The sequence below is a fragment of the Rhodnius prolixus genome, unplaced genomic scaffold (assembly GCF_049639745.1).
Source record: "Rhodnius prolixus isolate KJV_2025 unplaced genomic scaffold, Rpr scaffold_6, whole genome shotgun sequence".
In the NCBI taxonomy this organism is placed as follows: domain Eukaryota; kingdom Metazoa; phylum Arthropoda; class Insecta; order Hemiptera; family Reduviidae; genus Rhodnius; species Rhodnius prolixus.
This window is the reverse complement of record NW_027411634.1, coordinates 29,764,306-29,785,679: the sequence shown is the minus strand read 5'-3', so window position 1 is coordinate 29,785,679 and position 21,374 is coordinate 29,764,306. Positions and strand designations below refer to the sequence as shown.

At 32.2% G+C, this 21,374-nt stretch overlaps 2 protein-coding genes, 1 long non-coding RNA gene and 1 pseudogene across 8 annotated transcripts in view; 3 read left to right on the top strand and 1 right to left on the bottom strand.

The window, feature by feature from the left end:
- The window catches only part of LOC141460903 (glycine N-acyltransferase-like protein 3), a 73,212-nt gene extending 61,954 nt beyond the window's left edge, over positions 1–11,258 (top strand). For all 4 annotated transcript variants that reach the window (XM_074141341.1, XM_074141342.1, XM_074141343.1 and 1 more), the window contains 2 exons: positions 1,999–2,243; positions 3,958–11,258. In XM_074141341.1, coding sequence (XP_073997442.1) covers positions 1,999–2,243; positions 3,958–4,354 — 642 coding nt within the window. In that variant the 3' untranslated portion in view covers positions 4,355–11,258. The remainder of the gene's footprint in view (positions 1–1,998; positions 2,244–3,957) is intronic.
- Positions 11,249–14,597, bottom strand: LOC141460904 (uncharacterized). Its single transcript, XR_012462420.1, has 2 exons — positions 14,255–14,597; positions 11,249–11,441 (listed from the first exon to the last, which is right to left on the bottom strand). It is a non-coding gene; the product is annotated as an uncharacterized lncRNA (long non-coding RNA).
- A 16-nt stretch (positions 14,598–14,613) lies between these two features.
- Positions 14,614–20,137, top strand: LOC141460899 (mitochondrial disaggregase-like). 3 transcript variants are annotated; one of them, XR_012462419.1, is made up of 11 exons: positions 14,614–15,011; positions 15,084–15,135; positions 15,219–15,412; positions 15,498–15,721; positions 15,863–15,977; positions 16,374–16,552; positions 17,309–17,470; positions 17,986–18,127; positions 18,199–18,413; positions 18,481–18,663; positions 19,517–19,675. XR_012462419.1 is itself a non-coding variant. In XM_074141328.1 (11 exons), the coding sequence occupies exons 1-11, from the start codon at positions 14,753–14,755 to the stop codon at positions 19,675–19,677; spliced, it is 1,854 nt and encodes a 617-aa protein (XP_073997429.1). In that variant the 5' UTR covers positions 14,615–14,752; the 3' UTR covers positions 19,678–20,137. The 3 variants fall into 3 exon arrangements, 2 of the variants coding, with proteins under 2 accessions (XP_073997430.1, XP_073997429.1); XM_074141328.1 differs by having other exon boundaries at positions 14,615–15,011; positions 18,513–18,663; positions 19,517–20,137; XM_074141329.1 differs by lacking the exon at positions 19,517–19,675 and having other exon boundaries at positions 18,500–18,555.
- Positions 17,529–17,658, top strand: LOC141461536 (U4 spliceosomal RNA; annotated as a pseudogene).
- Positions 20,138–21,374: the final 1,237 nt, after the last annotated feature.

Sequence of the window (21,374 nt, the reverse complement as noted above, 5' to 3'; positions counted from 1 at the left end):
AAAGGCCTACAAATTTTACAAGCATTAGTCGAGCAAGAGCTATTCGGGATGCTCAAATGTTAATTTATTCTACTTCCTGTTTTTAAACTAATGAATAATGAGAAGTGAATAAATTAGTGGAGAATAAATAAACTATATATTCGAGTTGTTTGAAGATCTATTAAATCATTTGCACATTTTAACAGTTGATGTATAAATATTCGTTTTTCGCCAGCTACGAAAATTTAAAGCTATTTTTGCTTTCTGTATTTAAATGTGAGAAAATATGGTAGTGACAGTGTCGTGCGAAACAATAATGCTGGGCTATGTTCACCGAGCCGGCGGCCCTGTTGTCCTAGAAATCTGATTGGCCAACATAACGACAGTCACGAATATTTAGCTTCTACCTGCAAATATATACTTCTACAGAAATGTTCTAACAGCACGCCATTAAAGATTTAGAACTATACCTCTTTTTTGTATTATTTTTAGTTTAGATTATTTAGTTGACAAAATCAAGGGTTAATTACTACTATAATAACTTGTGATTGTTTGTGCTTTAACAATACACACCAGAGGTCGTTACCTTTCCGGTAGAAGACAGAAAAATAACGCTTCAGAATTAATCTTACTCGAATTTTACGGAATAAGTATTTCATATGTAAGTCATAGAGTTTGTTTGTTACCACTAAATAATGTTAGATTTCTTTTTAATCACTTAAGATAATTCCTGCAATATATTTTAAGACAGACTTTTTGTCCAACTTCTCGTCAGGAGTCGTAGACGGAGCGGGTAGCTAACGTACTTCGCTACAAATTTCTTTTATCTCATTTAGTAAAATCCAACACTTATCTTGGAAACCATTACCTTGTACCACAATGTATTTGTAATCCTTATTCAAAATTTAAGTAAAGTGTTCAAAGAACTGTTAAAGCACTGTTGTTCACTGTTAAAAGAACGTGTGAGCTATTCACACAAGACTTTATTTGGTAATTTATTTTATTTCCCTTGCCCTTGGTTAAAATAACTAAAAGCAAGCAATGTTTAACATTTGAAGATATCACAGAAAATTCTAATACTGAGTGAAGTGTGTCCGGATTAAATTGGTGATATTGAGGCAATCTTTAGAAGGTGACAATGAAGTCTCTCTTGAGAAAGAGAGCATTCAATATGTTTAGGAAGTTGGTATGCGGATATTGCGGTCCCATCACTCTCCTCGATCCAATAGAACATGCTAGAGCTCTGTTAAAGCGTCGTCTGGAAAAAACAAACTCTGCCACACTCCTTTCAGAAACGCAGAATAAAAACATTTCACCTTAGCAATCTTAATATTTTTGTTTATTGGCTCATTGATAACTTTAAGAAATATTTAGTTTCCCTAAATTCATTTTTGTACAAATATGTAATATCTTTTTTACCAGAAATATCTGTTTTAAGACCCTTAATTAACTTAGTTTGCCAGAAGTACCAGTTTACTAATTTCCACTTTTCAGAGATTATTTTGAAAAATGGCTCCTTTAACTTGAACATGCATAATATAGATGTATTAAACTATCTTCTTAACATAAATAGTATGTTTCAAGAAAGTTTAATTAAGTAAACTGTTGTAAGAGTGGTTGCTCTAGCACTTCCCGACCCAATTCCTTGATTTTGATTTCGAGGGTTTTTTAAAACTTGTAGTTTCGCATTTCAGGTTGCTCAAGGCTATAATGGTTCACTATGTAAGTTCGCAGCTATGGTTTGGTTCGAAAAGAATACCTCACTAGGGCGTAAGCATGGGTTTGAGGTGCTGAAGTGGACTTCCACTGCTTCCTAGTTCTTAAATTTATTAGATACCCTGTTTCCATTTCCAGTTGTTTGACAGTTCAACTTTATGTTTATGAAATGTTCCATTAAACTTCAGCCAAAAAGTTCAGTGTCCAAGAAATGACACTTTATAATACCCTCAATATATTATTATCAAATAATAATAATAATAATAATTTTCTACTAAAATTCCTTTTGTATTATTGTTGCAGCCGGACAGACGTATGTACGAGAGTTTCTCAGTGTTCTGCCCGGATGAGCGTATAGAAAGTCTTGATCTTCTTGCTACTGAGGATGTGCTGATAGACTGGACTCAGCCAATCTACCTCAATTTCACTCAGTGCACTATCGTAGAACGTATTGAGAAATTTCCAATCAATATAGTAGTTACGGAAAAAATAGCTGGTGATATTTATGTGCAATCTGAACCACCACCTGAAGAATTACAATTAGATGAGTTAGTATGTCATTGCAACTTTATTACTTATCCCATGAACGGAGGAATTAACCGAAAATTATGGCCCCTTTTTTAAATACTATCTTTTATTTCTTCCTTCGGAACATACTACTACTGCTACTACCTTCAGAACGTATTGACCTGTTCCAACAATGAGCAGGAAAATAAAGTTCTTACTTAACTGTTGCGGTCATTCTGTAACAGAAACATTTCTATATTACCTAGTTGAAAACTTCGTTACGTTCTTCATTCTAAAAATAGTATTCAACAAGTTATTAGAATCTGCTGTCGCTAAATTTTGTTATACAAAGAATTCAGTATTCAAAAAATAATTTTAGTGTCTTACACCAAAAATTAAAGATTAATGTGCAGAGCACAACGTTCTCAAGGAAAGAAATGATGAAATGAAATGTGTATGAGGTAATTAAAGTAAAATAACTAATTCAAAATACATTTTGGTTAAATATTCAGCCATCTAATTAAAAACTTAGGAATTTTAATGAAAGTGGACCCGTACGCTTTCCTCAGAGTGTAATACGATGTTAAAACTTAACGGCAGGCAATAAATAAATCCCCCTTAGTAGATATATCTGCTTTAGTAAGAATTTGCGGAGAACTGCAAACCCAATCACCCAACCCACAAGCAAGAACGAAGAAAGATGCGGTTAGCCGACAAACTTCAGAAAATGAGTGCGCAAGCTACCTCACAACCAAACTAGAGTTTGCACTTTCAAAAGCCTGATTGATTTCAGCTCGCAGGCCAGCACAATTACTCTCTCTCTTCCCAGTTACTTAAGTTGTAAATCCAATTGTTTTCATAATTTCATGAAACGCTACCAAGAAATCAAAAGGTCCCTTGCTAGTTAATTTCATTAATTGAATAATTAATAGTCTAGCGTGAAACTTTTACATAATTGAAATGTGCAATTGCTTATTATGTTAGTTAGGTTTTGCTAAATTTAAAAACTGGATCCCTCCTCTTCATCTAAAACAAAACAACCCGCTGCATCACAAAGGCAACTTATCATGTATTGTAATTCTAAGTTTAAAGAAATCTAAATTATATCGTACATAAATTTTGTGTAAATGGCGGATAGAAATTTTATTGTGACTTTTCCCCCTATAAATAGCGGTAGGTCTTCTTTACCTCCGGAAAATAAAGTAATAGTGAATGAAAAAAAAGAAAGAAAACTGCTTGCTTATTATTGGGCAAACTTCCGTATTAGTTTAGAAGTGAATTCCAAATTTGTAAGGCTGTGACGAATAGGATTAAGGATGTGTCTTATAAGGCTTATAAAACAATAACCGTGTTGATTCAGCAGTGCGGATCTTGTTCTTCTCACTTATCACGTTTAACTCTCACTTTGCTTAGAATTGTCTGAATAAGTTAATGCCTGGTAACTTACGTCATTGAGATAGAGGGAAACCAAGCGAGTGCCACCCTTGTATTACTTACGTTCCACAAAATTGCAGAGATACTTCCCGTACAACTGAATTTTTTTTCCAATTCTTCTTACTCAAATTGGAATCTACTCTGTCACTGGAGGACAAATATCAAAGCAATCTTAAAAAACTTATTACATTAAAAAGCATCGCAGAAAGAAAATAGGGCTTAATTTTCGTTTTTCTAATACTTCAAAGGGTTGAAAGAGATTAGTTGTTTAAATTTGAAATAACTATGCTATTAATTAAGTTCTTGTAAATTTGGTTCCAGGTTGCAAGGAGCGGAATGTGAGGTGCGTGAACTAATCGCCGAAAATGCTCAGACGATACACAGTCTGTATCCGGCCAATGATATGGAAGCAGTAGAAGTGTTTGAAAGATTAATTACCAGACTGCCGGCGTATGGTGTATTTTCATCTGGACAACTAGCTGCTTGGATGGTGCAATCCTATTATGGGGCAATGTTCTCAATGCAGACCCGTCCAGAATTTCGTAGAAAAGGCTTTGGTATACATCTTGCACAGCAATTAACTAGAAAAGTTCGTTCAAGAGGCTATGTACCGTTTGTAGTTATTCGACCAGAAAATGATGCCTCATTATCATTGTATAAAAAACTTGGTTTTAAAAAATGTTATGAAACTGTCAGAGCGATCGTTAGACCAAATTAAAAGGGAAAATCAAAATGAAAGGAAAAAGGCCTATACCGCCACCCATAATTGGGTTCCGTCCCGTTTTTAATAATTTAGCCGTTGACAATCTGTGATAATTATGATTCTCTCCTAGAAATACCTGGGATTTCATTTAGGGAAGTTTGGTTAATTTGGAAGAGCAGGCAATTAAAGGGTGTCCTAATTCTTAATTCTTTTGTTATCTACTTTTAAAACGCTTTTTGGTATTTTGCGCGCTTCTTTCTCTTCCTATAAAAGGTTCTGATTTTTGGAAACTAGCTCTAGTTCAAATGAATAATAATATTTATTATTATTAAATGAGGTTAAACTAATACTGCCTTCAATAATTAAAAAAAATAACTAATAAGAATCACAATTAAACAAAATTATAGCGACAAGTAAAACAGAATAGTTTTCTTTTAAAGTTTTATTTCCCAAACACTGACTAACAAATTGTTATAACCATGGAAAAAGATGGAAAAAATTGTAGAAACCCTTAATAAGCTGGATTAAAATAGGACCAAATATGTAATTTATTGCACTGCCTGATTGTTATAAAATTGTGGAAAATAATAGTGATAATCATGTTAACCTCTCCAGTAGCATAGCAAAGTTTATTATTTCAACTCTGTTTTTAGGCAGAAGCAATAAAAGAATTACAGCATTCAGCTGATCTATACTTCCAGTAGTAGCATCCGATAATTATTTTCGAAAAATGAGGAAACTAAAATTAAATTTGGCCCTAATAATATTGAAATTTCCATTTGGATTCTTTGTATCATAATGAATGTCAAATCGTATCTTCATAAAACCTCTAAAATACTTTTTGCAACAAAACAATAAAATAAATCTATCATCCAGGTAGTTTAAAGGCAGAAAAGTTTTTGATTTGTGATGTAGTCTTGGACAAACTTAAGTAAAGAGAATTAAACCGGGTTGTGATTTTTTTTTTAATTTAAGGCGCGTCATCATCTAAGGTCATTGGTACCCGGAGCTTTTTTCAGTGCACTGCCTCCGGACAGAATTCTCTCGTTACAAAGCTGTAAGAATCTCTTAGAAATAGAAAACCTAAGGGCCAGGATTGGATTCGACCCTGCAAACTTTGCATGGGAATCCAGCATACACTGGCCACTGAGCTAATCCCTTCCCTAACTTCATAAAATAACTGAGAAATTCATTACCTAACTCGTCCAGATTCAGTTTCGTTTAGATATAAGAAACCGAGTATTGTTGAACGATAGCTTCTTGCCGATTAGAAAGCATATAACTTTTTCTGCATCTAATCGTGGAAATAGCTCAGAGACATACGTATTTGCATGATGATCTTCCCAGATAACCGCAGCTCCTAAAGCAGAAGTCTGATTAATCATCAAATACATGGTATTCAATTTTTTAGATTTGCCATCAAACTGTTTCAAAATTATCTGTTTTATTTCTCCGTGTTCAGTTAACTAAACTCAATGACCACGAATTACTAAGCGGTAGGTAACTAAAATATTAAAATAAAGAAATTTACAAAAATTCAGCTTTAATTAGGTTGATGACAAAATTAGGATTGCTAATTTCTAAAGTTGAGTAAAACGCATTCCTTTTCAGAACACTTTCCAGAAATAAAAAAGTATTGACCGTATTTTATACTGTTTTTAATTTATTTGCTTCACAAATCGGGGAGTCCTTTCTAGCACTCCCTGCATTTTCGAAAATAAAGTACATATCCAAAAATTTAATCCTATCAAAATGAAAACGATCTCCTGTGGAGTCCTTCTACGAATTCCTAACTTCATATTTTATATAATTTATTAGGAACTATCTAAAATTTGATAAATAATATTAATAAAAAATTGTTCTCAAATGTTCTTGAGATCTCTCTAAATATTTTTAAACCCAGAAACAGCTTAGCTTCTGCAAGAAAGAGCTTTTTTACACAAATAATTTGTAAAGCACGCTTACTAAATGACTACAAAACAAACTTGTTTATATGTTGAGGATTTCGTAGTTTATTAGGCAACATATGCCTAAACGAGCAATTATTTATAGTTTAACTACATTATATCTGAATGGTACGTTTGGATTATATGCTTTAAATGTATATATATATATGAAAGAAGTTATTATTAATTCGAAATAAAAAGATCTTCGAAGTACAGAACTTTGTAGAATTGATCATTTCGTAAACTTGAGTTTATTTCTAAAGATCATCAATGTTGACTTAGATAAGTCAATTTTTCAAACGAACAACTTCTTGCAGAACATTAATGATTGCAATTGACAGAGTTGGTTCTTTTAAAAGTCAATTAAACCGTGGTTTCCATTTACCCGTCGAATCAAACTTGTATTCTTTAATGTTGAACGTATTCGAATTTTCAACCATCGTCAGAGTTGATTCAGTTAGGTGAAGAGAATTTTATTTCAACTAAATTTTTGTCTGAAATCACACTTGCTGAGTCAGCAAGGGGAGAATGTATTAGTTGATTCTTAATTGGAAGAGCCAAACTCTCTACAATTAGAGTCACTCATACGTAGATGTTAAATGAAAATTCGAATCTGGTCATAATTAAAGTCTGATGGCAGATAAAGTCAACTGTATTATCCAGCAGTGAGGAATCCAACCATATTTTCAAACTGACTTTTTAAAACAGTAGCAGTTTCCAAAAGTCAAAATTAATCTTTAGAGCGTGAAGCACTTCTCGCCTCTCTCTTCTGTATTCACTGATTTATTTATAAAGCTTGCTGATTATTTATTGAAAGGTGTGGTGTAAATAAAGAGATAGTAGTGTAATTAATAAATCTTTCACCCCTGGGCAAATAAATTAATAATAACTCGGAGAGAACAAAAGTAAAAAAACATCTGTAAATATTTTTAAAGATTTAAATTTTTAAAAAATAAGAAATCAAAAATATAATCGGTTAAGTTTAAAAAACGGGACGGATTACTGCCAAGTTAAAAAATATACCTACATAATAAAAGGCGCGCGAAATATTAAAAGAAAATATCAAGAATATTGCTTGTTTCCCCGATTAATAAAACACTTGAAAATTAAAGCGAAAAAATGGGCCCCTTTAAAATGAGAAATAGCTTTTTTATTACGGTTAGGAATTTTTTAATAGGTTCTTTTTTATTGAGCCATGTCCAAAAAATAATAAATAAAGAAAAATAATAATAATAATAATAACAATATTTAGTTTTTCATTCAACGATGTCGCGTTAGTGAAGTTGATACGCATAGAGACTAGTATAATATATTTTTCGATGAGGCCACGAATTCAGGGCCATTTCAGCTTCCAAATAGCATAAAATGTATCTAAATCTATTTATATATATAAAAAAAATTAAAAGGGGGAAAATAATTGATATGGTTCTATTTCGATTTAAAATTTTAAAAAATAAAGCATGAAATTTAAAATAGTGAGAAAAAAATTCTTATTCAATATTTATGGTTAATAATAAATAGTTTTACTGAAAATTAAAAAAAAAAGTAGGCTAATTAAAATAATTTGGTATATGCAGTTTCTCAGAAGATTAGACCTAATGAAAGTAAAAAAGGCGAAGCATTTTTTAATAATAGGCAGTAAGTTGGAGACGTTACAAGGTTTTCCATGCATCGCTTAATATTGGTCATCTTCTCTTATAGTGAGCGTCGTTCATTTGTACTGATTTCTGTTCTATTTCATAAGGCCTTTTAGTACTTATTTCAATAATTGTTAGGAGTATTTAGAATTGAAAATCAAAGCGTTTCTTTGAAAAGTGTCTGTATAAGGTCTTGCTCAGAGCTGGCTTTTGAATATTTAACATTTAATTATGGATGTCTAGAATAAGCATTTATGCTTGAATGAAGGCTAATTATGCAAGTTTGTCATTCAAAGCGAACCATCTGCAAAGAATGATGAGGCGTTAGTTCGACGGGGTTAAAGTTTTGTGGTTAGTGATTCTACTTTTATAAATTCAGAAGAAACAAAGACTTGAAGAAATCGTGCCCACACTTTAAAAAGTGGAATACAAAATAGGATTGGGTAGGAGCTGCAGGGGTACAGAGACTACTCCGACATATGTGGGATAAGTATCTTGATTAATCTAATTTTAGATCCTACTTTGGAACTAATGCCAGCAGCCGTGGACCGCGGCTTAATTTAAGAGATTTAAATTTTCCAAAAGTTTAGGACCTCGTACTTAAGATTTCTACACTTCTTAACATGTCTTGGATTTTCCAAGACCAAAAATTGTTAAAAAGTTGAAAAGTAATAAAATAGATTCCATCTTACCTACTTAAAAGATTAAATAGTTCGTAGAGAGGGTGCACAGAAAAATTAATAGAAACGTACCCTTATACTTTCTGAAGTTTTAATGTATTCTCACTTCAAATAAAACTTTAAAAAGAGCAAACATCTAAAATGGTACTTTGAGTTCAAAATGGAACTAATTTTGTCTAATATGGTCTTTATGGAAACCATTCTTAGGCTATATATGTCCCAGACCATTCGCTGAACATTGTATAGTTGCCTGTTAAGCCAAAGTTAGGAAGGTTATCCCGTTTGGGTGCTCGATAGAAATGCAGCTTAAGTTTCCAAATTTCTAAACTCTTTAAAATTATCTAAAAATTTACTAATTCATAAGTACAAAACTGTCGAGATAGGCCACTTTCCTGTTCAAATAAGACCCAATCTACATTAAAACTAGCACTCTACCTGTCAGTACCTAATTTGATGCTTTGGAGTGTAAAAAGTTTATCTGTGCCTTTATTAACGCATTATTGTGATTAGTGTATCTTACTTTTATTATTCGAAGTTGTTCATGAAATACTCATGAACGATAATGGTGATATGCCACCCTATCCTGCCATAGGCTAATACTGGCTCAAGTCTAACGGGAACTTCCATTTCTTAAGTAGAGATGTATCATCAACTACTTTCTGTTAACTTCAGCCTCCACCTTCCTTGCAATAGATTATTTTAAAAAGCTTTCAATTTACTCCTTTAGAGAATGAACAACGTACTACTAATGTCTGTCTAAAGCTAGATAAATTAAAGAGTCTCGCAAAGTTGACACAACATGTATAATTTTCTGCAAACTAAAAAAACGAGGCAGGACACTTGGTTGATTCTGCTTGGATAGGGAAACTCTTCCTACAACAAACAGAGTGAGAGAAAATAAAAAATAGGCTTGTGAAAATCTGTGAGCAAGATTGTGCACTGAGCTCCTCTTGAAATCATTTAATAGGATATTGTGACTGTAGTTTGGTATATGATCAGTACTTGTCATCAAATGAACAAGAAGTGAAAAAGACTGTGTCAGCCGTCTTTTACCAGAATCGATCTCCAAATATGAATTGTGTTTAGTTAATTATTTTAGTTAATTTAGCGCAACAGTGTGCTTCCGCTAATCTGAATATTTCTGTTTTTTATTTGTTGATTGATTTTTACTTTTATTTAGCGAATTGCATGTTTCATTGTTATTGTATTTCAGTAAAACGTTTAGATTAATCATAATTACTTATGTATAATACAGTCAAATTAAAAGCAAAAGATATGTTTGTACTTATTATTTGAATTGTAATGGAACATATCTCCAGAAAAAAGCTTTTTGATTTAAACACGAAACATGAAATCAAGGCTTCAAATTTTTACTTACCTAAAAATGAAAAATATAAGATATATCAAAGTTGAATGAGTTTTAAGAATAATAATAATAATTTAATAACAAATAAAACCACCACTTACAGCGTATTTAGGCATAGTCAGATCTTCCTCACACAACTTGTCACTTTAATGACGACATCCTTTTAAATGGATCATTAAAAATCTTTTATTTATTCATTTTAATTTTTTACAATGGTATCTTAAATAGAGATTGGCATATATAATTTTTTCTAATATTTTGGTAGGCACAATATTTGAATTAGGAAGTGTAGCTATAAAAATAATACTTAATAATGCCTCTTTGCTTTTTGGGGAGCTTATTTTTTTAATAATATCTGATTAAATATATTATATTTTTACTTTATTGAAGCATGTTAATAGGTTTGAGGATTAAAAAGAAAAACACTAAAAAGTTGCTCAATAATTAAAACCAAATGAGAGAAAATCAAAAAAAGGCTTGTGAAAATCTGTGAGCAAGGTTGTTCACGAAGCTCCTCAAAAAGTAGTTTTTCTTCTAGCATTATAATAAATATGTAATAATAATTAATATTAATTAAAGAAAAAATATATAAGACGTAATAAAAAAAAGAGAATTTTTTCTTCTTAAATCACGTTTTAATGACTCACCCAGTATAAGGCGACATAGCACACTTTTATCCCCAAAAAATGAAACAAAAATAATTTTTTCCTGCTGCAATCTTAGGTGCCAGACGATTGTTTATTATCTTATTTTCACTTAAATATTGTAAAGAATACTAATAAAATGTTTTCTCTTGTTCTTGGTCGCCTTTGCAAGGTGTGCAGCGTACGGTTGGAAGGGAGGAATTAAAACAAACAGAAATTAAAGAATGTTAAGTTTCCCACACTTTGTAAAACAATGTGAATATACACCACTCCCTCGAAAGAAGGCATCTCTTTCGTTAAAAAATCTTTTCACATGTATAATTTTTTTTATTTTATAATCAGAATCTGTAGTGACCTATCTTTTCCTTAAGCTGTTAACAATCGTAAGAAATATAAAATTTTCCTCACCTTAAAAATAAATGTAATAAATGTAAACCAATATGGTAAGAATGTGATAGAGGGAGGATATGGCTGTCTGTATAGGGTTAAAGGAAATTAAAAAAAAAATAAAATAAATAAAAAAACAATGTAAGCCATATACTTCTTTATGTTCCTCTTTTAATACGTTTTTTGATGGATCACGAACGAAATGGAAAGTAACCTCCCTGGTTTTGAGGAGGGAAAATAAAAAATGCCTTGGAGAGAATTTGTTTTTTAATTTTCCTAAAACTGGTTTTACACTTTTCTCTTATAATTGGTCTTTCTTCTCTATTTGCAGATACCTTTAGAATACGTCGGCTCTTTGGAGCTCGTGTCTACAAGCCTTAACCTGGAGCCCCTATACCAATTCTTAAGTTTAACACAACTGGGAGGGTACTCCATTTTGTATCTAAACAAAAAAAGAAGAGTTTATTAAATCTTTTAATCTAGTCTAAGAGCTTATTTTTTAAAAAATAAAATATATACTCTACATTATAGCTACAATTTTCGAGCATATTGTGGAAAACCAGACACCTCAGTAGCCAAGCAGCTGGAGACGCTCGCGAAGCTAAGATGTATTGAGGTTCTAGGTTCGATTCTCAGTATTGTACTTAGATTTTGTCTCATTTTATTGGGTGAGAAATGTTACAGGTGTATACGCTATTTGCTTCCGTGCAAGTCTCGTGATCGGTAATTTGATGCATTCTCGCCTAACATTATTTGGTACTTTTCCGTTAGCCGGGCGCAAGCGAAAAACAGTTTTGGGTAAAACTGTTTTCTTTACAATTCATTAATATTTGTTTATAGTTGAACTTGTTTTGCTTACTATTAATTAATATTTGTTTATAGTTGAACGTTTTCGACTTTTTTCCGTTGACTTGGTTCGCGTTTGGTTCACAATTGCGGACATTTGCGCCCGGCTAACGGAAAAGTACCCTTTATTTTCTCTAGTAGAAAATTGGTAATTTTTCATCTATTTTCGGGTGGAGAATTCTATTCCCTAAACTCCTCAGGATGCACCGCTGCTCTAAACATAATTATCTTCTTTGACTTAGCTTCAATTCGTTAATACTCTGTATACTTATACGAGTATATTTAGAAAAAATAAAACCTTATTAATTTTCAGCCCACTAATAATGCTGCTTTAATCCAATTCATAATTTGCATAACTCTTTGCTAATAAAAGGAAACTAAATATTGTTTGCCTACTTCGAATCATACTCCTGCTTATGCGGAGTTCTTTACTTATATATGTATATGCAGAGGTGCATGAGGTAATGACGTACTATGAAGGAATGCTTGTACTGTTAAGTATTCGGTATATCGAGGCGCGCTTCAGTATATCACACGTAATTCATAACCTGTGTATCTGAATGCCTAATTAAGTGATGAAGAATAGTCATCTCCGCAGAGTCAAACAATGGATTTATGGATTTGACAAGGTGATCATGGAGGGTCTTTTTTTTTTGTTTACTTTGAATTCAGCCAGCCTAGATAGGCCCTCATTTCTGCTAGGGAAAGGATCACAGAGATCGAGAAAGTTTACATAATCCCTCTTTTCTTTTCTCCAAGGATGTTAGAGAACGAGCGAGGTGCCCCTAGGGAACAATTTATGTAATTTTTCATGATCAAAAAATGAAAATTTTGGCTAGTTTACAGATTAGTATTTTTATTAGAGAAATATTTATACTACTTGATATGTCAATATTCCCTTCAGCTCCGTCCACGACACCTTATTGGTAGTTGGACGTTAAGCCCCGCCTGAAAAAAATAGGCGATTACTTTACTTTATTCTCTTCAGCCCTATTTTATTCTTAACTTGTGAAATTTGACAGCCTTAACCCTGAGGATAACAGGCAGCACGCGACAACTGTAGAGTACAATAATAATGTGGTGGTTTTTTTCTCGATTTCAACAACCCTTCTTTATTGAAAGTAAAATTTAAAAGTTTAAACTGCTTAGTTATGAGTTTGGCTCTTTAATGTTAGTTATTTCTCTGCTGGAGTTTGCTTCGACAGATTTATTTAAGTAATTTAATTAAAAAAAAAAAGAACAATCAATATCCAGAAATTTTCATCAAACGTTAGTTATGTACAAATTACAGTATCTTTACAAATAGCAAATTTTACCTAACCTACAGGTCGATTGTCTACTTAATCTAACGCTCGCCAATGCTATGCTATGGCTAGGCATTAGCAATACCAGTGACCTACAGGCGATCAATAATGTTAAAAAACTTCTTTGAAATCACTTCTAACAAGTGCTAACTTGAATAACAGGGCACTAAAACAATATTTCCTATTAACACAGAATTGGACGAAGATATGTGAATTTAGTTTTCTATAATTCTGTTTAAAATACAGAAAATCAGGTATTCACCTTTTAAGTTACTAAATACTGTACAGTAAACACAGCCTGGCGGCAATGATTTGAGTCAACCTCCTTTCATAGTCCGCTTTAATTTGCTTCGCAGGAAAACAAATACTATCCTCATATTTCCTATTTAGAGCAATGAAAATTGTATTTAAACATCTAATTTCTCTTCAAACATAGGTATAAGTTCATGAGCCGGAGTTGCATTTTTAGGACCAAAAGAACTCCGGCTTAAATGACATACGTTGATGAGCCTTAATTATAATTTAATATAGTATGTAGATTTGCATGTATTTAGTGAACAAATTAAAGAAAGTGGCAGGAGAAGTTTAAGGAACGGAAGAAAGTCAAAATAATGGAAGAAAAAAGTGTCTGTCAATTGAATTGCAGCAAGCTATAAAGGGCAGACCCATGAAAAAGTAAATAGTTGGCATTAGATGACATCCGAGAACTGAAAGAAGAGGAAATCTAGGTTAGATCCAGTTAGAAGCTGAAATTAAAAGAAATTTTTGGTTGTGAAACTTGAAAATATATATTAGCTTGAAGAATGCTTACTTTTATTAATGCTTATATTATTTATATGAAGATCTATTTGTGGTTAAATCCAAAACTAGTATTTTTAAATTAAAAAAGCTACAGGGGCCCAAATATGAACTAGTAAAAATTAATTTTGTTGTAATTTTAAATTAGTTGCTAATTCTAACGCTTCATTCAGAAAATTTTATCGTCTTTATTTTTGCAAAGTAGAATAAATAAGTTTCGAGGTACATATGTAGTTTGTTCCTACATTTACACACATACATATGTATGTACTTCTATAGGTAAATTAGCGACATTAACCTTAGTTACCTTTTTCTTCATAGTAATGCATATGAAATTACATAAGTTTTTATGTAAGCCGCTCTCAACCAACACGGTAGTTTATGTGTACTCTGTGTACAGTGCCTGAGTAGTAATTATGATTAGTACAGTTTGTAGTGATAAAACGAAACTGTCACATGCACTTTGTACAATCGATGTCTCAGGAAAAGGAAAATGCATTCACAGTTCGATGTAATAACATCTTCTTTTTTTTTTAAATAAGACAAATTTCTATAATTTTGTTATTTGATTCAACAATTTTTTCTTAGTAAAACCTTCATAAAGTGTCCAAAACACTTTTAACAAGGTTGATTGAAACAGATGTCACACTTCATACCTTAATAATCTGAAATTAATAACCCGTACATAACCTCCCTTGCCGTGTGTGATGTGCGTTGTGCAATTATCAGCCATCGTTTGAATAGAATTAGATTAACATTGGGCTAAGGATTGTATAATGGTTCATTTTAGAAGAAAATTTGAAGTATGTCATTGTTTTTAAAAAGAACACTTAGGGGATCAATAAAAGTTAATAGATTTACACAAAACGTAAAAATTGAAACAAATACTAATCTCAGCAATTTTAAAATTAAGAGATGGAATCCAGTTAGTTTCAATGCACAAAAACCTCTTTACAGATATTTAAATCAATTTAAGGCAACAAATAGATCATGGACAAACAAAGTTGCTATTGCTTGCAGCTTAGGATTTATAATAGCCCATTGTTCTCAAAAACAAAAATCAGGTAAGCACTCGACTTTTACAATTATATTTTTCTTTGTTAATACTAGCGCTCTCATAAAAATATTTATTACAGATCACAAGTTCTTCAGACTTGTAAGAAACGGTTCTTCTGAAGAATTGAAAAAGTGAGGATTCATTTTTTAATGGTGCTTATAGATAAACTAGAATTGTTATTAGAGATTGACGTGTAGAAATATTTTTTTTTTAGGTTCATTGAAAAAGAAAGATACGATATTACTAATAGACATTACTTAGGGTGGACAGGTTTGCATTTGGCTGCTGTAAGTGGAAATGTAGAAACCTTGAAAGTACTTTTGGAAGCTGGTGCAGATCCAAATGCTGGAGATGAGTTCGTTAATAGTTATAGGACTGCTTCCGAGAAAGGATTAAATGCATTAGATGGTGAATCTATTTAAACATTACTTTCGCGAATTTGTGACATTTATTTGTTAAATTTAAATAACTTTTTTTTTCTTTTTTTTTTAAGTTTTAATTCAAAGAGAAAGCGAATTTAGTGACAGATTAAGAGCTCAAGAAAACTATTTAGGATTTACAGCGCTTCACTATGCAGTTCTAATAAACAGCATGGAATGTGTAAGTTTACTGATAGAATGGGGAGCCAGCCCTCTGATTGAAGCATCGGGCCATTTACCAAGTGATTTAACAAGAAACAGCTCGATGGAAGATTATCTAAAAAAAGAGGGCATCAAGGTATCTATTAATAACCACCCAAGTCCCCAAAACGAATCTATTATTAGATTTGGTTAGATTCTTGCAGGCCGGCCTAAAGGCCTACGCCACTGCGACCCATATGGATCCGATTATTAAAAAATCATTTCTGTTTGTTACAAGTACAAAGAGAAGGAGAGAGAGAAAGAAGCCGAAGAAAGAAGGAAGTTTCCACTTGAACAGCGCCTGAAGCAGCATATCGTTGGACAAGAAGCTGCAATTTCCATAGTAGCTTCAAGTTAGTTTTCATATTAGTGAGTTTGTTAATCACATAACTCTTATTCTTGCAAGTTTTTATTTCATTATTATATTTTTTCGTCTTGTTTGCACATTAATCTTGCATTGTTTTCAAGGGCTCAAAACAATCAAAATATTGGTGGTATACACAGCTACAGATGGATTCTGATGCTCAAATTACCTTGATACTAATTTCACTGCAAAGAATTCTTCCGTTTTCGAAATTTTAATGGTGGAACATATTGTTTTATTTTTATTTCAAATTTCTTTAGATAATTTTCTTGGGCTATATCTTCTTCGTTCAGTTCGAACTTAGTTTTGTTTTTCTCATTAAGAGATTACTTTTTTTTTTAAACATTTAACAACCTTTTTGAAAATACTTGTAAATTTATTGCAGCAATACGTCGCAAGGAGAATGGCTGGACTGATGATGAACACCCGCTGGTATTCTTATTCCTTGGTTCCTCTGGAATAGGTAAAACAGAACTGGCGAAACAGGTAGCAAGATACATACACAAGGATAAACCTAGCGGTTTTATTCGCTTGGATATGTCAGAATACCAAGAAAAACATGAGGTGAGAAAAGTATCAGATTGGGAATATTGTTTGCTAGTGTTCAATTTTTCAATCGGAATTCAGTTTTTTTTAAAAAAAAATAAAATTCTCCCAACTTGGATAAAAAATTGTAATTGATTGATTCGTCAAACTCAGAAAATAATGTTAAAAAATAGACTTCTCTCGACTTGCCATTGTTGTCTAATTCGGAATTTTAGCGAAGCAATTACTTTTTTTTTAATTATGTAAAAGAAATTGATCCATATTACAAAAAAAAGAAAAGAAAAAAAAAGGCATTTTAGAGGGAGACGAAACTGACTCCTTTCCAGTAGTGGCATTGAAACATCCTGGAAAAATGTAAATTTAAATGAAATTGTTCGGTCTGTTCCAAAAAGAAGTATAGAAAAATGGTAAAAACCATTCCATAAAGTAGAAGTATGCTGAAGGATTTTTTCGCTAAGTTACAGTCAGGGCTGTATTTTTGTTTTATTGAGGTAGTGCTCACACCTCACACATACGTTTAAACCTAGAACCGTGTATTTTCGGTGTGAATTCAGTTTAGAAAATTTAACCTGACAGCAGTATCTCCTCTTTCTTTGAATATGAGAAAGTGATAAATATTACAAGACTAAATTAGACTTCAAAAAATTGAGATGATACAGATCGTAATTTAAAGATTTTTTATTTTATTTTGAAGCACAATTGAATGAATATTTTTTATAGTTAAGTAATAGTAATTTAGTTAAGTAATGCTATTTTTTATGCTTGCCTTTTTAGGTTGCCAAATTAATTGGCGCTCCTCCTGGATATGTGGGGCACGACGCTGGTGGACAGTTAACTAAACAGCTAAGGGCTTGTCCAAATGCTGTTGTGCTTTTTGACGAAGTGGATAAAGCACATCCTGATGTTCTTACTGTGCTGTTACAATTGTTTGATGAGGTTAGCTGTTTTAAGTATCGTATAAGTTGTTTTCTTAAATCTTTTGACCTTAAATTAAGAATATGCTCAATGGCAATATCCTAACCAATGAAGCTTTCCTGAGGTGAAATTATTGCTAGTTGAGAACTTTTTTCTTTAAGAAAAAGGTTAACAAACCCATGAACCATTTTCGATAAATGTCTAGTTGTTCGATTTAGGCTGATCCCCCGATTTATTAGGCTGAATAATCAGGCACAAATTAGTGGAAATTTAAAAATAATCAGCAATTGATGGTATGAACTTAAATTACCCGGTGGAGCAGTTGGGTAAAGATGATCGTCAGTCACTGTAAGAAAAAGCGAACAATTGAATCACCTAGATTTGACAACTTTCCCTTGTTTTCTGCATTAGATAAGGATAATAATAATTTAAAAAACGTAATGGCAGCATTGCCTTTTTTCTGAATTGTTTAACCTCAGCGCAGTCTCCTTTCAAGTTATGTATCTTGCTATTATTATTTTCTTATTTTTCTGAAGGGTAGGTTAACGGATGGTAAAGGAAAGACTATTGAATGTAAAAATGCTATTTTTGTGATGACATCAAATTTAGCTTCAAATGAAATAGCTGAACACGCAATTCAACTGCGAGCCGAATCTAAAAAACTTGCTCTTCATTCAGGTAAGAATAATTTATAACTTTATTTACATCTCTTTCTTAACTTATTATTTTCATTTTTCAATATTTTACAGTTGTAACAATGGATGTGAATATAGCAGAGAAGGATGAAAATGACGTGACTATCTCGCGTAGTTTTAAGGAAAACGTAGTGCAGCCAATTTTAAAAGCACATTTTGGAAGAGATGAATTTCTTGGGAGGATAAATGAAATTATTTATTTTTTACCATTTTCAAACGCAGAATTAAATAGACTAGTATCTAAAGAATTGAAATTTTGGGAAACAAAGGTAATCGGAATGATTTTATGTTATATTAGTGAATATATTTACAGTTACCACTACTTTAATTACAAAGTGTGTGTTTATGAAAACAGTAATATTTGGCAGGCAAAAGAGAAGCACGATGTAGATTTGAGCTGGGATAAAGGAGTTGAGACAGTATTAGCTGGAGGATATAACAGGCACTATGGAGCTAGAAGTATTAAATACGAAGTGGAGCGCAGGGTAGTAAACAAACTAGCAGCTGCCCAAGAACAGGGCAAGTTTCATTTCTAATTCCCAAATTCATATAAACTGACTTTTATTCAATTATATCTCAAAAAAAGGTGAAAAATCCTTGCAGTAAGCGATGTTTTCGGCTTATATATGTATATATGTATGTATATAGAGGAAAATTTTAGCCAGTTGCAGTTTCACCTTACAGCTGTTTACATAACAGTGTCTACGGTTTTTAACTTTTTAAATAATATTAGTCATAGCAAGCTGTAGTCTATGAACCAACCACCTTCTCATGTACACGGCTCATTAATTTTTCTCATTACTTTAATTTACTAGTTCCGTCTTATCCGCAGAATCTGCCCATTACAGGCGGATACCCGCCAGACCATTGTTACTCATTAAGACCTAATAATGTATAATAAACTTTAAATTAACTACATGGCAGTTAAGCTACCACAACATTAATCGGCATGCTCCTTTATCTTTGTTAGGTGAACTTAATAACTACCGGAGTGATTTATGAAATGTGGGTACTAGAAAAAAATGTTTATTGAAAAGAATCCCCACTTGGGAATTTACTCTTTTAACCCCAAGCAAATCGTGTGATATTTTGGTTTTTAACCACCGTGGATATGGAAAAATAACCGTAAGTCTCTTGTGACTGCGGTGCTGTGGGGTATTTCTTTTTTAATTCAAATTCTGCGCAGTGTTGGATAACATCCCTTTGTGCTTACTCTGAAAAAGGCAATAAATTTTTCGAAACATAGATTTACAAGAAGTTTTTATGATTTATAGTGCTCATCAATATATTTAAATAAAAAAAATAATTCATTAAGGATTTATGGTAAATGACATAACCATTAATCTAATATTGAACCTTTTAATTTTCATAGGTATACTGAAACCAAAGAGTGTAGTACATCTAGTTGTTCAGTGGCCCGAACCAGCCGGAGTGGAAGCAGAACCCAGTATTGTGGTTAAAATAAAAGTAAAAGGAGCCAATAGTTTCACTGACATTCTGTCACCAACATTGACTTCTCATATAAAATATTGATTTTTTTTTATTTTCTGCTTTTGATTTCCTTCATTTGGACTCTATCGGATCTGAGTATATTTTTTGTATAAATCTATTGCACAGCCATCTTTCTTGAAGGTGCTAATAAAAGGTTTAAGTATTGTGTATATTTCTTCTGTGATTTGTAAGCTGGAAGTGTGTAGATAACGAAGTGATGGCATTCAGGTAGTTTACTTAATAGCAAGCCTAATAACCGTATAACAATTTAGAATAAATATCTGTTATATTATTATTTTTTGTTTGAAACTATCGTATATCCTTTCTTAAACCCACCAAACTTATAGAATGTTTTCTATTTAATAGAAATAGTAAAAGATTACTTTTATAAAAAGATAATAGTTAGACTACATTATTTCGTTTACATCTTGACAAGAAAATGTAATTTATATGCATTAAAAATGTACAATTATTTTAGCTCAATAAATATGCACGCATAGTAATTAGTATGCACGCTTATGTCACAACTCCTGTACTACCAATAATAAATTTAATAATACGAAATAATAACTTTTTAATTTACAAATTTACATAGCAAACTACCCTCCGAATAACTTATCTATTTTTATCAATTTTAAATTAACAAATCAGGTTAGTAGGATTAAAAATGCTTTGAGAATTACTTTTCATAATTTATAAGTAATATCTAAGGGGCTGAACTGATTATAAAATCCTAATAATTTTAAGGAGTGTGAATCTGCCAAAATAGACATTCCAATAATTAATTGTTGGTACAAAAAGTTGTGACATCTAAATATTCAAGACAGAAGTGTAACGAGACGGCAGTTTGCCTGGCCCGAGAACCCTTACGATGGTGCCATCAAAGGGCTTCAGCCACTTAAGGCGAAGGAAAAGCTTCAAGAGTTCAGACAACAAATAGTTATAGAGATGATTGGTGGATGAACACCAGGCCAATGATTAAAAAGTGCATAATTAGTTTCAATTTACTAAAGTCATTACTTCAGAATGGAAGGGAGGCCAGTCGGGCGATTGAGGTCTCTTAAATATCCATGACAGGCTAAATAAAATATACATCGCGTGGGCCTGTCAACAGAAAGAGTTGCAGGACTGAAAGGCCGAAGAAGAACGTTACTACACGAATTGAGTATTTCCTGTTATTGGTAAGGAAGTATAAACTTCGTTGAGAGCTTAAGTAAAAACTTGTTCCTTCAAGCATACCCCGAGGGCCCTCACCAGACTTTTTCAAATCTAAACTAATTTTTGTTTCACATTTAATCACAATCAATGTTTAATAGACAATAAGTACATATATTACAGCGAACTGGAATTCTACCTGACGAACCACCTCCTCCCCAAAAGTGCCCTAAATCGAGTTATTCCAGTAAAATGTTTCTAACAAAAGTTATTTAACTATTTGTGATCCATAATTATACTAAGTTTGAAAAAAATAAAAGAAGCTGTTTTTTTAAAAAAAATAAATTTAAAATCTATTCAGTGAAGTAGTAATAGTACTTCCAGTTGATCAAAAATTATTGTCGCTTCCCATGGTGTCACTTGAACGAAGTATCAAACATGAATTTGTGCGATTTTCCGTTCCTGAGATATAGTGGGCCAACTCACTACAGAGAGGTAAATTCAGCACAAACCTAAGCCACCAAAGACCGATGAATTAGTATACAGCAAAATCTAGCAAAAAGAGGTGATTTCCTGGAATTACT